This window comes from Caretta caretta, chromosome 5, assembly GCF_965140235.1.
Source record: "Caretta caretta isolate rCarCar2 chromosome 5, rCarCar1.hap1, whole genome shotgun sequence".
In the NCBI taxonomy this organism is placed as follows: Eukaryota; Metazoa; Chordata; order Testudines; family Cheloniidae; genus Caretta; species Caretta caretta.
The window spans coordinates 13565719-13581313 of NC_134210.1; the positions used below are offsets into that span (position 1 = coordinate 13565719).

At 42.8% G+C, this 15595-nt stretch overlaps 1 protein-coding gene across 3 annotated transcripts in view; it reads right to left on the reverse strand.

The window, feature by feature from the left end:
• LOXHD1 (lipoxygenase homology PLAT domains 1) overlaps window positions 1–15595 on the reverse strand; it is a 315277-nt gene that overhangs the window by 105426 nt on the left and 194256 nt on the right. For 2 of the 3 annotated variants that reach the window (XM_075128349.1, XM_075128350.1), the window contains 8 exons: window positions 15109–15418; window positions 12761–12915; window positions 12283–12416; window positions 10748–10896; window positions 9149–9253; window positions 6933–7061; window positions 5771–5935; window positions 2300–2481 (listed from right to left, as the gene is read on the reverse strand). In XM_075128349.1, coding sequence (XP_074984450.1) covers window positions 2300–2481; window positions 5771–5935; window positions 6933–7061; window positions 9149–9253; window positions 10748–10896; window positions 12283–12416; window positions 12761–12915; window positions 15109–15418 — 1329 coding nt within the window. Of the gene's footprint in view, window positions 1–2299; window positions 2482–5770; window positions 5936–6932; window positions 7062–9148; window positions 9254–10747; window positions 10897–12282; window positions 12417–12760; window positions 12916–15108; window positions 15419–15595 lie in introns of those variants that run through there. The other variant, XM_048851014.2, reaches the window with a different exon arrangement.

The window sequence follows — 15595 nt, forward strand, 5'->3', positions numbered from 1 at the left end:
TACAAAAGCACAGTGTGTCTCATTTCAGGAGAGACAGAGAATTGGAGTAGACTGGTTGCTGCAATTCAGGGTTTGGTGCTGCAACAGAACTGGATAGGGAAGCTTGCATGAGGTCTGCATTCACTCTACCTGATTTGACTATAGCGAGCATTATCAATCCCTTACTAGCATAAAAATTAAAATTCTCTGAATTCATCCAAAAACATTAATATAGGTGAAACGATGTAATTCTTCCTCTGCTCAGCCTGAATAACCATCCCTCAATGAGGCATTCAATCTATACATAGTAGTGAAGTGGCATGTGACTGTAAAGATGGCTATTAAAAAAAGATGTGTTTATTGCAACGCTTTAGGCATCTCCAGAAAATCACCACTCAGAACTGTAGCTGGTAATGTGTTTTTTAAGGCTTTTATTGCCCCTTCTGCAGAATGCCAAACAGCACCGGCAGTAAAGCCACTAAAACAAAAAGGCAATTCTCAGCTCTGTATTTTCTGAAATCCCAGCATTATTTTCAAGGTCTACTGAGCTTCAAATTATGGATCCTCACAAATAGGTGAAAGAAGAATATATTTTTCTGCTTTTTTGTTGTGGTTTGGTAAAGAAAAAAATAAATTTGGGGGACCAGTTAATATGTCCTTCTAAATCCACAGAACAAACTGCATTTTCATCTTCTTCATCTCAAATGCACTGATGCTCAGCTTCGTCTAAAGGGAAAATAAATCCTGAGGGTTACAACGTTAAAATAATGTGCAGTTCAAGTTTTATACACATAGATTGATTAATGGCAAACTCCATCATAGACAACTCCAGGGAAACTCCATGGAGGTAAGTTCTGGTCTTTGAAAGATGTAAAGAGGAAGGTTTATTGTGATTTGTTTCCTAGGACAACAATTTGAGCTGAAAATATTTTAATTTGTTTAAAAATGTTCTAAGGTTTGGTCTTGATTATTAAAAAAACACCACCACAACAAAACAAAAAGAAACACAGAAAGGTTTTAAGTCCCTCTGGAAACTTAGTCTCTGTCACACGCAGTGGATGAAAATATCAAACAGAAACAACATATAGGGCCAGATTTTTAAACACCTCCGTAACTTGAAGTGCCTTCTGAAAGTACACCCACAAAATGGTGCATATAGATCCCCCATTTGTGCATGCAATTTCAGATATTACCTTTGGTTCTTAGAAGGTGTTTCCTTTTAAAAATATTGGAGGGACAGAGAGAAGTGAGAATATGTGTAAGTGTACCAAAGAGAGAGGGAGAGAAATTATAATTGATTAAAGGTTCTAGATGAGGCCCTTAGCAAGCAATGGCAGGGGTTGCTACTTATCTATCTTATGTTGCTCCAACTACTGTATCTGTGCACCTTACAGCGCTGTAAGGGTATTTATCCTTGTAACATGCTGTGAGAGAGGGCTATTATCCCCATTTTATGGATGGGTTTCTGAGGTGCAAGTGTAACACTGACAGACTTGGTCCGTCGGCGGGCGGGATTGAACCTATGACCTCTGGAGCTTAGTGCATAAGCTAAAAGCCAACTGGCTCTTAGCAAATTCTGTACAGCAGACTCATTTAACTCTCTCTCTCTCTCTAGTCGTCTCGGTGCCACTAGATGGGACAGAACACCACACACCAGGAGGTGTGTAGGTTACACAAGAAGGCTTGGTGATTTGCCTGGGATCATACAGGAAGTCTGTAGCAGCACTGGGATCGGAATCCAAGACTCCCAAGTCTTAGGCTAATGCCCTAACCACTAGAGCACCCTTCCTCCCTCACTGCAGTACCTGCACAAGTCTCCTGTGAGGAGAGAGGTAAAGAGTTGGGCAAGTCATTGATTTTTTGGTTCAGTGGAAGTTCCAAAAACTGGAAAAAAATATTCTGTTTGGGCTGAGCCATATCTGAATGTTGTAGACTCTCTGGTAAATTGAGAAAGTCTGCTTGAGGTCTACCCCAGAAGAGGGATTTGAACCCAGAGCAGAGATTCAAGCCTGGGTCTCCACATGAGTGCCCCCACCACTGGGATAAAGGTTATAAGGGTCCAGCAGCACCCCCACCTCTTCCTTCTCTGGCCAGTCTGTGAATGGCCAAAACAATTCATGTCAAATTCACAAATAGTTTCAGGTCAGCCCAAAATGAACCTTTTGTCCAGAATTAGTCATCCAAAAAATTTCACCCAGCTGTCATGAAGAGTCCTTTTTCAATGTTTTTCCACATTCCAACTGCTTTTCTCTTCACTTTGTGTCCCTAAACCCCGCACCCAATCATTGCTCCTGAAAAAGAGCAAATATTTTTATTTTACCTCCACAATGAACTGATCCACTGAGTTCCTCTCAAAGCACATCCTTTGCTCCCTCTTGTTCTGGCACAGGGATTTCTGTTGGCTGCAGATTCCATTACTTCCATAGAGAACAATGAAAACATCCGCATCAGTGCCAGCTCCAAAGATGTCACTGGTGTAAACTGTGATCTCATAAGGGACAACTAAGGCAAGCAGAGAAAAACAACAAACAAACCAGGGGCTGTGAGCAAAAAGCCAGGCTTCCAACTGCGAAAGTCTATCATTCATTTTAGAATTTAACAAACTCAAACCTAGATTAGAAATGTCATCGTTTACAAAGCATCATTAGGAATTATACACACGGAAGTTATGTACAACTGTTACATTATGTTGCAAGCCATCAGGCTGGATTCTGATCTCAGTAACACCAGCGTAAATCTGGAGAACTCCATTTAAATCTATGAAGCCAACAGAGCTACTCTGAATTCATACTGATTTACTGAGGTTGGAATCTGACCCACTGGATTTAATCCTGGGAGTCAAGAGAGCTCTGAATATTTATACTGCAAAGTCATTGAAACATGAATCTCCCACAGTATGCTGAGTCTTTAAAAGACTCAGAAGATTTTTGAGTAACTAAGAAAACTGGCAAAACTGAATTAGCTGGAGCTGGTATGAAAAATTCTATATAAACCTCATTAAAACTTTTGGACTATTTTAAGTATTAGTTTGCGGAGGTAACATCAACTGGGTTGGGGGGGGGGAAGGAATGTGAACCTGCCTCTCGCTTTAAAGAACTAATCTCCATTTCACTCTTTTATTGTTTTATTGTTCTCTTGAGGCCAGATTCTCCAATGCCCTGCACCTTGTCCAGTCACCTACAGTAGTGCAAAGTGGGCATAAAATGCTACCTAATTAGAACTGTGACTATACAACGTGCAGAGCAACAATGAATTGGGCCCTTTAAACCTTCCTTATTCCTACTTCGGTCTCTCTAGAATTTACTGTTGCCTTTAATTCCATACTTCCTACAGTTGTTCCTTATTCTTATTCTTTTTCAGACTCTTACTGATGTAAGAAATAGACTAGCCCAGGATATAGGGGACTGGCCTGGGGGGCCACAAGACCAGGACAGATTCCTGGCTCTGTCACTGACCTGTTACATAACCATAACCTGTTACATAGCAAGTCACTTCCCTTCTCTGTGTCTCAGTTTCCCAATGTGGAGAATAATATTTACTCTCTTTTGTTCAGCGTTTTGAGGTATATGGATGAAAAGTGCCTGACAGGAGCTCAGCATTAATATTATTTATTTTATTTCAAATTATCAAAGGCCTCTTTGCAGTTCTTGAACCCTAAATAGAAATAATATCTTTGCTGACTCACACTCAGGATGCTACCGGTCTCTGTTAGAGTTGTGCAGCATTTGGCCCATACACGTACCATGGGCTTCCATTTTTTCTATCCCTACTCTGTCATTCTGGTTGCCCTTCTGTTCTCTTTGGTTTACCTGTTCATGTCTATCAAACCCCACTTCAACCATTCTCTTCCTTTTTCTGTGCATCTTTCTGAGCTGCTTATAATCCTGTGCTCTCCCACACTCCACCCATTTCAATATTTTTTGTTATGCTTTATGCCACGGTGCTGGGAGTTCCAGGACTCACTATCCTAGATCAGAACAGATGGCTTATTTCTGGCACTACTTCTATTATTGCTGGAGTAACTGTGATTATGCATATCAGAGCATAATCCTTCATTAACTATCCAGGCTTTCTAAACACAGCTCTCAGGAGAACAGAGATGAAGAAATTTGATTTTAGAGACAATCAGCCTGAAGGTACTTAATATTCTTTTTGCCAGAACCAATGAAACCTATTTGCCCATGCTGCAGATAAACTGAAATAGTTTCCTGCAATAGGTAAAAATAAAGAACTAATCCTGGAGACCAAAATGGCCTGCTATGCGTTATGAATTAAAAATGATCTGATCTTCTCAAGGCTGCTATGCTTGGTTTATTTATTTGAATATTAACATCAGTTTAGAACTGAATCAGCAACACAAGGTCACAGCTCTCAGCTGTCAGAATCCCCTTTCATTTTCAGGTTGTACCCCACTGGCACTGTTTTAACGGGCACAACAATGACATGTTTCCCATGCTCAGGGAAATAATTTGGCATGAGCGATCATGAACCATGTCAGACCATTTTAGTGGCAATTTGAAATCACCAGGTTAATAGTTGGGAAATTAGAATATTGTGAATAGCACAACATGTGTATTTACGTGCTTGTGTATTTATGCTTGGTTCTAGCATCTTGCAAGTCTCCTTCTACATAGCCCTGATTGCTGGTCCCAGACGCTGCTGACACAAATAAGCTTTATACACGAAGAGCTGGCATTCCAGAAACTCTTACATCATGTAATACCCCTAATAAATTACCCACTCAAGTTATGTATCAAGAATTTAACACCATATGTGATACGTCTCAGGAAAAACACGGTGAGAAGCAAAACCATGGTACTATGGGTGACAGTCACTCCTCTGAAGAGGATCAGCGCAAGCATTATGCACTGGTTAAGTCCCATAGGGTTGAAATGTGACATGGATGGTCCCTAGGGCTGAAGTGTGATCTGTTTACAGAGGCCTTGCGATGGGTTGACATTCATCCCATGTGTCTATCTTATTTATTATTCTAAACCTGGGGCCAGTTATGTCTGACAGCAGACTGAATGCACAAGGGGTGGTGGTGGGGAAGGGTACAAGGAGCATCCCTTCTTCCACCACTAATGTTTTATGTGGAAAGAAAGTGCAAATGTGCTTGAGAGACAGGGGATACCATGGTCAGAGCAGCAGCGGTGGTAGGGACGTGAGTGAGGAGACACTGTCAGAGCATCACCAGAGAAAGATTATGGTAGCTTCTGACTGTTGGATAGTTTGAAGAGGAGACGGTAAAGATCAGGGTGGCCAGAGAGGAGGATAGTCCAGGTGAGAAGGAACAATGGCATGAACCAGGGTTTGGGCAGGGGAGAGAAGAAAGAATCTATAAACCTATAGTATCTGAGTGCCTCACAGTCTTTAAGGTTAGTTATCCTAATAACAATCCTGTGAAGAAGGCAAGTCCTATTGTCCACGTTTTACAGAGGGAGAACCGAGGCACACAGACAGGCTAAGTGACTTGGCCAAGGCTACACAGGAAGTGTGTGGCAGGGCAAGGAATGGAACTTCATTTCCAAGTCCCAGGCTAGCACCTTAACTACTGGACCATCTTCCTAATAAAGAGAAGGAGTAGATTTTAAAAAAACCCATGGATGCAGAAGTGACAAGATTTGGCGACAGCCAGCATATGTGGAAAAGAGTCAGAGAGAGCCCCAAAGTTGTGAATGTGAGGAATGAGAAGCACAGTGGATTCCCACCCCCAGAAATAGGGAAAGGGGAAAGCAGGGGCTTAGAGAGGAGCAATTCAATGTCTGCCACAAGGCAAAACTCTACATACATGGAACATATTCTTTTGTCTGCAGTTCTGCAGGGAAGAGATCTCTCTCAGTGGCTCCATCATCCTCTGATTTATCCAGCCAGCGGCCACAAGGGAACTTCAGGCATTGCCCAAGTGATGGGGCATCAATTTCCACCCATTCCAGAAACCAGCCAGCGGAGCCACCTGTAGCAGGAGATTATACTCAGAGTGAATAGCACTTTTCACCAGCAAAGCGCTTTACAGACAATGAAATAATTAATTCATCCCGCAAGATCCCTGTGAAAGAGGTAAGTGTTAGCATTCAGTTCTACAGAAAAGTCACTTGCAGTAGACAAGTTACTGCTAAGTGACTTGTCCGAAGTCCCAGAGGGAGTTAAAACCAGGGTCAGCACACAGGAGGAGCTCACTGGCCTGGCAGTGCTGTGCCATCACCATTAGACTCTCGCTCACTCTTGCTTCTTTTGTCAGAACTTGAGGCCAATTTTTTCAAAAGTGGCTACATGTTTGGGGTGCCTCAGAGTCTGAATGTCCAGTGGGAGACTAAAGGGGCCTCATTATCAGAGGGAGGGTTTGCAGCACTTTCTGAAAATCAGGCCCCTTTAAAATGTCTGAAGTCAGGCATTCAAAAACTGAGGCACCTGGAACCACTAGTCACTTGTGAAAATCTGGGCCCTTTGTGTGAATTTAGCACCAGGGTTTTATTATCTACAGATCCCATTTTGAAATCTGGATCATTTTAAAGCATAGCAATCAGGTCGGAATGCCCTGAATATACACCACAAGGTGGTTATAAAGCCAGACAGAGGATTGGCATCACCCCTTCATGGAATAATGGTTTTGTACAGCAATTCCCTTGCAATGTTCACTTCTCCTGGGTAGCCTTTCCACCCTGGTGCATACTCCTCCTGCTATAATATCACAGCTTACAAAAGGATGAAAAAACAGCTGTGTTTCAACACTGCTCATGCCGCTTACACCTCATTTGCCACCACTGCTGTACCATGTCTAAATTAAATTTCAGGCTCCTTGGGGAAAGGACCTGTACATTTGTCTGCAAAGCACCAAGCACATGATGATAGTAATGACCAGCATGTTAATAAATAAGTCATGAAATGAATATTTCCAAATATAACCCCCACATGTGGAACAAGGAAAGCTATGTTGTGCCAGGTCATCTTACCTTTATTGTCATGGCCAATCTTTATTTTTTTCAGGTCTCCAATGTCCACAGACTCCACTGTAAACTCATCGACCTTCCCACGCTCAAATTTGTTCTTGTTAGTTTTGGAGGCCTTTAGATTGATTATCCCTGTTTGTTGTAGCACATACAAATATTGTTTAGTGCAATGATACTCAGACCTCAGTGGTTGAAGCCAAATTAGCAATCAGCATTACCCCAAAAATGTGAACTCATTGTTTCATTTAATAGATAGATAGATTAGATGTGTGTGTGTGTGTGTGTGTGTGTATATAATTATTCTCACAGTAAAATGACAGACCAAGTATTATTACTGTATCAACTATAATTGGTTAATAACATAGTAAAAGCATCCTGATTGGCAGGGGTACTGGAACAATTTGTATAGTGGGGGAGGGCTGAGAGTCATTGAACCCAACTGTAAACTCTGTGTATGATGGATCATTTCAAGCCAAGGGGTGTGGCAGCATCCCCAACACACCTACTTCCAGCACTTATGCTGATTGGTTAATAACTTAGATTGGTTAATAATTAAATCACACAGTGTTTTAATATCATGTCCTTCAAAGAGCCGCAGGAGACACATTAAAGAGCCACTTGCGGCTTGTTAGCTGCAGTCTGAGTATCATTGGTTTAGTGTATAAAAATCAATTCTTTGGGATTGTAAACAGGAATGGGGGATTTGCCTACGGTGTAATAAATGGCCTTTCATCCCTGGAGATCTGGTTTCCAACCTGTCCTTTGTCACACTGAACCCTAGATTTTCAACTGTATATAACCCCCACACACACACACCAAAATACACATCACATCTCTCTTCAGTTGAGCGGTCTCCCTTCAGTGCCACAGCAGCTATGCTGTTGAAGGGCCAGCTAGAGATGTGGTCCAAGTTGTGCAAGAAGAACAGGAGTACTTGTGGCACTTTTGAGACTAACAAATTTATTAGAGCATAAGCTTTCGTGGGCTACAGTCCACTTCATTGGATGTGTAATATGTGTAATGACCCAGCCACTCCCAGTCTCTATTGAAACCCAAGTTAATGGTATCTAGTTTGCATATTAATTCAAGCTCAGCAGTTTCTCGTTGGAGTCTATTTTTGAAGCTTTTCTTTTGCAAAATTGCCACCCTTAAGTTTTTTACTGAGTGTCCAGAGAGGTTGAAGTGTTCTCCTACCGGTTTTTGAATGTTATGATTCCTGATGTCAGATTTGTGTCCATTTATTCTTTTGCGTAGAAGATACCATTAACTTGGGTTCCAGTAGAGACTGGGAGTGGCTGGTTCATTACACATATTGAATCTATTTCCCCATGTTAAGTTTCCTCACACCTTCTTGTCAACTGTCTAAATGGGCCATCTCGATTATCACTACAAAAGTTTTTTTCTCCTGCTGATAATAGCTCATATTAATTAATTAGCCTCTTACAGTTTGTATGGCAACTTCCACCTTCTCTGTATATATATATATATATATATATATATATATATATATATATCCTCTTACTATATGTTCCATTCTATGCATCTGATGAAGTGGGCTGTAACTCACGAAAGCTTATGCTCTAATAAATTTGTTAGTCTCTAAGGTGCCACAAGTCCTCCTGTTCTTTTTGCGGATACAGACTAACACGTTTGCTACTCTGAAAGTTGTGCAAGGGAATTTGCCCTACACTTCTCTTCACTGTCTGTCACTTTCACAAATACTGAGATTCACTACATATGCATCGTGTCGGTCCCAACAGGGTTTGCTCATCAACAGATCAAATATTTCTGCAACATCTCAGCAGTTGAAGACGAGCTGGGTTTCTAGAGTGGGCTGTATCCCTTGCTGGGATACAAATGAGTTGACCCAGACCCAGTGTTCTGTTTTCCTACTCTTTGTTTTAATCTATGCTGTCAACAATTTGGCTCACACAGCTGGTGTAAATTGGCCTCGCTCCATTGAAGCCCATGGAATGACAGTGATTTGCAGGAGCTGAGGCTCTATCCCCTAGTAACTAAAATGCTAAATAACATTGGCTTTCCTATGCACTTTGATAAGAAAAAGACTTACAGCAAGAATATGAATTCATCTTAACTGAGAACAGATACTGTACTGAGGAAAGCAAAAAAAACCCCCCAAACTCTTCTCAGCCATTTCAGTCAATTATACCAACAGCACGGACCCCATCTCTCTCACACGGGTTATACTTGGTTCTTACCCGTGTCATCTTTATTTCCATAAAGAATGATGAAGACATTGGCATCTGTCCCAGAATTCTTCTTGTCCCCGGTTTTCACTTTCACAGTATAAGTAGTTGATTTAGCTGTCAAAAAGCATTTCTTAATTTGAGAGTGTGAACACTGAGCAGCTACTAATTCTATTTCTTCTTGTTTCATTGCACATGTTATTTATTTATTTTGGACAGTCAGAGTGTATTCCTAAAGCTCTGACAGTAATTCCTGTCGTTTGTTCTGGTATTTGCTAGGGTGAAACAGGACTGTGGGCTGCAGGGTCTGCGACCGCTCTTCATTCAGTAATGCTTTCTCCATCTTTACAGACGAGAGAGCTGTTCAGACTTCCCATTTATTTCCTGGGAGTCTCACATGCTTCTCAGATTTGTTTCTTGCTGCAATCTACAATAACATTTCATTTAAAGCACCGGATTTTATATATACAGACAGCCCTTCACTATATCAGATTTGTATAGTTTCCCACAACACCATCATCTGAAAAGTGTGGCAAACTCTTAAGAACTGTGGAAATTCCTAGAAGTTGTATCCACAACATGACAAAATACTAAGCTAAGATTGTCAAACATGGGTGCTTAAAGTTAGACTCATTGATCCATATTTAGGCACCCAAAGGAGTGTCCTGATTTTCAAAAGTGTTGAGCAGCAAGAAGCTCCCACTGAAGTCAATGGGAACTGCTGGGTGCTCAACGTTTTTGAAAATTAGCCCACTTATTCAGCCATATAAATATGGACACAGGTGCTTAGCTTAAGGCTCTCAACTCCCATTGGAGTCAGTGGAAATCCAGGACACTCAGCATCTTGCAGGATCAGGCCCCATGGTGGCGTCATTATTCAGTTGTCGGCATGGACAATCAAGCACACTGGATACAAGGTAGTTTCAGGAAGATAAACATAAGCAGAGCTGGCATGAGGCATAAGCTGACCAAGCAATTGCATAGGTCCCCGAGCAGCTCAAGGGGGCCCCCGTATTTGCTTTTTTAGTATATGTTGTGTGTGTGTGTGCGGGGGTGGGAATATTCCTGCTTACGGCCCCCAGTGGGCCACCACCACCTCCGATCATAAGACAGCAGGGTACTGAATGAAAAAAAGATACATTTTCAGGTTCCTTCCCTTGATAGCAACAGTCTCTGGTTTTAGTCACTGACATCCGGCCAGTTTCATATCCAGACTTGTACCCACTGCTAACTAGCACTGCTAAGCGGCTATGGTTTCAATGGTGGCTGTGTATTCCAGTTCAGATGTATTGCAGCACTCGCTCCTTTGCAAGAGAAAGGGAGAGACTGAAACAGATGAGGACTCTACGGATGCCTACCACTCTGAAACCTTTCCACACGCTGGGTCCAGTCTTGCAAGGTGATTACAGTTCACGAGAATGGGGTCGGGGTGGGGCTTCGTGGCTTACAGGACACTGAGTATTTCACATTTCATTCACACGTAATAATCTCATGATCTAGGAGGGGACTTTTTCATGGCCTAACAAATATGATAATTGAGAACACTCTTAGAGCTATTCATAACTTGGCTTCCTTTTTACTTATTGAAAGAATCACAAGACTGCTGCAAACCTTTCTGTTCCAGGCCCAGAGATGCAAGGGACTGGTTACCATTGTCCGAATCTTTCCTTATAAATGCTTCATCCACTGGGACCAGCTCCCTGGCAATCTGACCATCATCTTCCTCACCTGCCAACCACCGCTGGCATGGGAAATAATACCTGCAAGAATAACAGTGCTTATTAGCAGTATGCATCCGATGAAGTGAGCTGTAGCTCACGAAAGCTTGTGCTCAAATAAATTGGTTAGTCTCTAAGGTGCCACAAGTACTCCTTTTCTTTTTGCGAATAAAGACTAACATGGCTGTTACTCTGAAACCAGTGGTACACAGCACTCACCCGGGACTTTTCATCTTCAAAGCACTTCACAGATATGAACAGCAGTCATTACCAAAGATGAGAGGCTAGTTAACAAAGAGTAACAGCACTCAAAGCTGATAAGCATAAATGTGTCTCCTTCCTTGTCTTTTGTTCCCTTTGTGTGGACTTATCCAGGCCTGGCAACTGATGCCTGCTGATAGGTACGAAGTGTCAAGTTGTCAGTCCCACCTGGCTCATTTTATTTTGAGGCCCAGAAGCAAATAAATAACCTAAGGGTTAATGATAGTCTCACAGTAAAATATACTCCATATTTACAAACAAAGGAACGAGTCTTGATGTCCTCACTCAGGTTCCAAACCAGCAAAGCTCTTAGGAACATGCTTAACTTTTAACATGGGAGAAGCCCCACTAAAGTCAGTGGAACTATTCACATGCTTGACGTTGAGCACATGCTTAAGCATTCTGATGGATTGGGGGCTCAAGTTTTACTCAGTCGGCTCCCTCTCAAGTTGCCTGGGTCAGGACCTTTGGATTTAGCCCATTGGTTTATTTCCCCCCATATATGTAAAAAGCAAACCCAGTGCTAGGTCACAAGCTTCCAGAGTACAAGCTATAGGAGGGAACCCATAGGTCAAGGAATTTCCTTCAAGTGGAGTGTGTTCCTCCTGGAAGAAATGGTAAATTCTGCTTCCATACTTCACTGGCCCGAGTTTCACTTTGATCCCAGAAGATCTCAGGGGATTTCCCAGAGCCCAAAGCTATCAGTATTGAACACTGCTGCCTCATTACTGGCTCTAGGCTCCCAGTCAGTTTGATACCATTAGAGCTGGTCTCCCAGGGCTACTTGCACTGATAATTTACCCCAGGAGCTCTCGTGAAGGGGAGTCTTAGAAAAGGAAACAGAGACAGGAGCTGTAGTGCCTTTTCAGCACAGTTCTGGATGGGTGATGACAGTGGGAACGATGTGCATCCTGCACACACATCTTTATACCATCTTCCTCCCTCTTGCACAGAGCCGGGGTCCTCTGCACACACGTCTGAGAGAGCCATCCCCACATCCAACAGCACCATTATTTTAGCATTCTAAGAGGATCATTCAGTTTGAATTCATGACACATGTAACAAAATCACTATGTTCTTTGTATTTCTAAGGCTTTATATTTATCTGACCAGAAGTATGAATCCCATGCATCCAATATCATGAATGGAGTGCAGCAATCTGCTCACCTGGTGTTGTTCTTGAGATCAACAATCTCCACTCTGTCCAGGAACCAGGCTGGGTTGCTGCTGGAGTTGTCATGACGAATCCGCAGTTTCTTCAGTACTCCCAGATCAATGGCTTTGATGGTGAATATATCTTCCTGCAAAAGCAGAAACAGAGGCAGACTAGTGTTTCACACTCAAGCCTACGGGGAGTCAGTGCCCTGGACAGGGTATTTTTTCCATTAAAAAAAGTGCAAACTCTCTCGTGCTTTCTCAGATATTAAAATCATATTATCATCAGCTTTAATCTGTCTCTCCTCTATTTGAGGTATTTCCCACCTCTATTTGTTTGAGAGAGAAAACCAGATGTCCGAACTTTTAATTCAAAGAAAAGCCTGAGGTTTACTGAGAAGATGTAGCAATGAAGGACCAGAAGCTTGTGTTCAAGGACAGAGGATCATACCTGCCTTTTGTTTGCTTGAGTGACTAATTAATGCCTTACCTGGCCCTTCTCAAATTTGTTCAGCTGGTTGGACCTTTTCAGTTGGCGCTCACCAGTGTCTCCTCCTCCTTCACCATAGATGTTCAAGAAGACATTAGCATCAGTCCCAGCACCCCACACATTCCCAGTGATGACATGGACCTCATAGGTGTTCTCTGTAAGTGAAGTTGCACAGAAGAGATGACATAGGAACATAGGAACTGTCATGCTGGATCAGACAGTAGTCCATTATAACAACATGCTGGCCTATAAGCACAGGCATCGCCAGCCCCATTAAGATGAGGTTTGCTCTGAGTTGTGGTCCAGACGCTGGAGAGGGATCAGGTGACTGTCATGTGATTGCCTGCCAGAAACTATATAAAGGAATGCTTCTGGATCATTCTAGAGGAGGTAAGAGTTGAGGTAAGACCCTGGAGGAAGTCCCTCCACGGGAGCTGTCAGTAAGCCAGGAAAGCAAGGAAGAATGTTGTGACCTCTGCCCTCCCAGCTTGGCTGGGACCAACTGTTCTGAGTTGGTTGCTCTTGTTTCCAATCCTTTTGTGATAATAAAGCCAGCTCTGAGGAAAGGGCCTTGAACTGAACTCTTACTTGAGCTTTATTTTAACCTTCCCTACCCAGGTTATTTGCTCACCAGCTTATGTAATGCTGACAGACCCTGGTCGTCCGCAAGCAGGATTGAACATGGGACCCTTGGAGCTAAATGCATGAGCATCTACTGCATGAACTAAAAGCCATATGGCTGTTAACTAAGGCTGTAGAACAGACTCATTAATCTCTTTCTCTAAGTGGTCTCAGTGCCACTAGATGGGACAGAACACCACACCCAGGAGGTGTGTGGGTTACACTTACACTCATATAGTCTAATATTCAGTCTCCAACAGTGGCCAACACTAGATGCTTCAGAGGAAGTTTCAAGAAACCCCTAGTGGACCACTGTGGAATAACCCAGCCATTTAGGACTTTTCTTCCAAACCCCCGTGTTTGCTTCTGTGAACATAAGGATTTAGATCTTATTTTTTACCCTATCTATTGTAATGTCATACATTCTTGTTAGCCATATAAATGCTGAATCTGGGTTTTCTTTAACCATCCTAAACCCTTAGCCTCAATGATATCTTGTGGCAGTAAGCTCCACAGGTTAATGACATGCTTATACCTGGGGGAATTCTGTGCCACTGCGCATGTACAGAATTCATTCCGATTTTTTTTCTCTGCAGAATATAGATTCTGCTGGAGAGGCACTGCAATTATTCCCTTTTCTGGCCAGGGGCTGCTGTGGCACCAGAAGAGAGGGCCGCCAGAGGGCAGAGAGGTTCGGGAAGAGGATGCATTCCTCACAGTGGGGCCAGGTGAGGAGGCACAGCATGGACAGAGTGGGGCACATGGGGCTACAGGAAGGTAACAGACTGGGGTTCAGAAGGGCTAGTGGGAGGGACAGACAGGAGCTAGTGGTGACAGCATTGAGCCATGAACTGAATGGGAGGGGGGCTGCAGGACCACATGAGTTTGGGGGAGAGGGGCTGGAGGGTCACATGGGCATGCGGAAGGAGGGCTGCAAGGCCACATGGGGACAGGGGCAGATGTGTCTGACTGAATGGGAGAGGCTAGGGGTCAGCCAGGGTCTGCATGGGGGAGGAACCCCAGCTCCCTAACAATCCCTCTGCCCACAAAAAAATCCTGTTCCATACTTTTCCCATCCATATCCACCAACCCTCCAGGTTCACTCCCAGGCTCCTTCCCTCTTCCTCAGCTCTTTCATTACCCCTGACTCCCCCAAGCCTTTGCACTACTTCTGAGGGGTGCAGGAAATATGTTTCTGTATTGTAGTTTAAATGAATTACTCAGTGTTCTGTATTAATATGCCTACTAAAGAATTTATTTGTCAAACAGACATTTCCTGAATCTTTTCTTTTTGTTGCCTGAATTGTTACAGACATACTTTGCTGAGAGGTATTTTGAAATAAATTACCAAAATAATTGAAACTGGTGTGATTATATTGTGTTATTTTGACAAATAAAATATGCAGAATTTTAAAATATTGTTTGCAGATTTTTTTTTTGCACAGGATTCCCCTAGAAGTACATGCTGTGTGAAAAGTACATGTTTTTCTCATTGTTAAATTTGCTGGTTTTTTTCATCTCACTGGGGTTGGGGTGGTGTAGCAGCCTGGCAGAAGCACATTCTTTGAGCTATTCTGAATGCACCAGGGGGTAGAGATAAGGGGGTATATAGGACTTTATGGCATTTCCAGACTTTTGAGTGCTTAACTGTGTACTGCTCTCTTAATGTAATTTTTTGTTATTGATTATGAGATACTTAGGGACACGTATTTACTGCTGAAGTTTACCCTCAAGTTCAGATCCATCCTCGGGTATCAGCTCCACAACCAGTTCCTTATCCCCTTCATCTGTAGCCAACCAGCGGTGAGCCACGAACTTACAGACTTCCATCACTTCTTCAGGCTGGGAGTCCTCCTCCTCTTCCTCACTGGATTTCTTCTTCTTCTTCTTCTTCTTCTTTTTCTTCTTATCCATCTCCTTCACCTTCATTACCATCCATTTAAGAGTGACACTTTCCAAGAACCAGCCATCCCCAATGCCCTTCCCATCATGGCCAATTCGGAGCTTGTAGATCTTGCCAATATCTGCAGCCTCTACCTGCCACCAAAGAAAAGTTTACGGCCTGAGAGAACATGAAATGTCTTCTCTTCACAAATAACCAACGACAGTGCTTAAAACTCAACATGGATCATTACACCCAAAGCTATTACCTCACTATTAGCTTGGCTGTGAGATGTGAAGCTCAGGTCATTTCCTGCCCCACTCCCCAGTTTC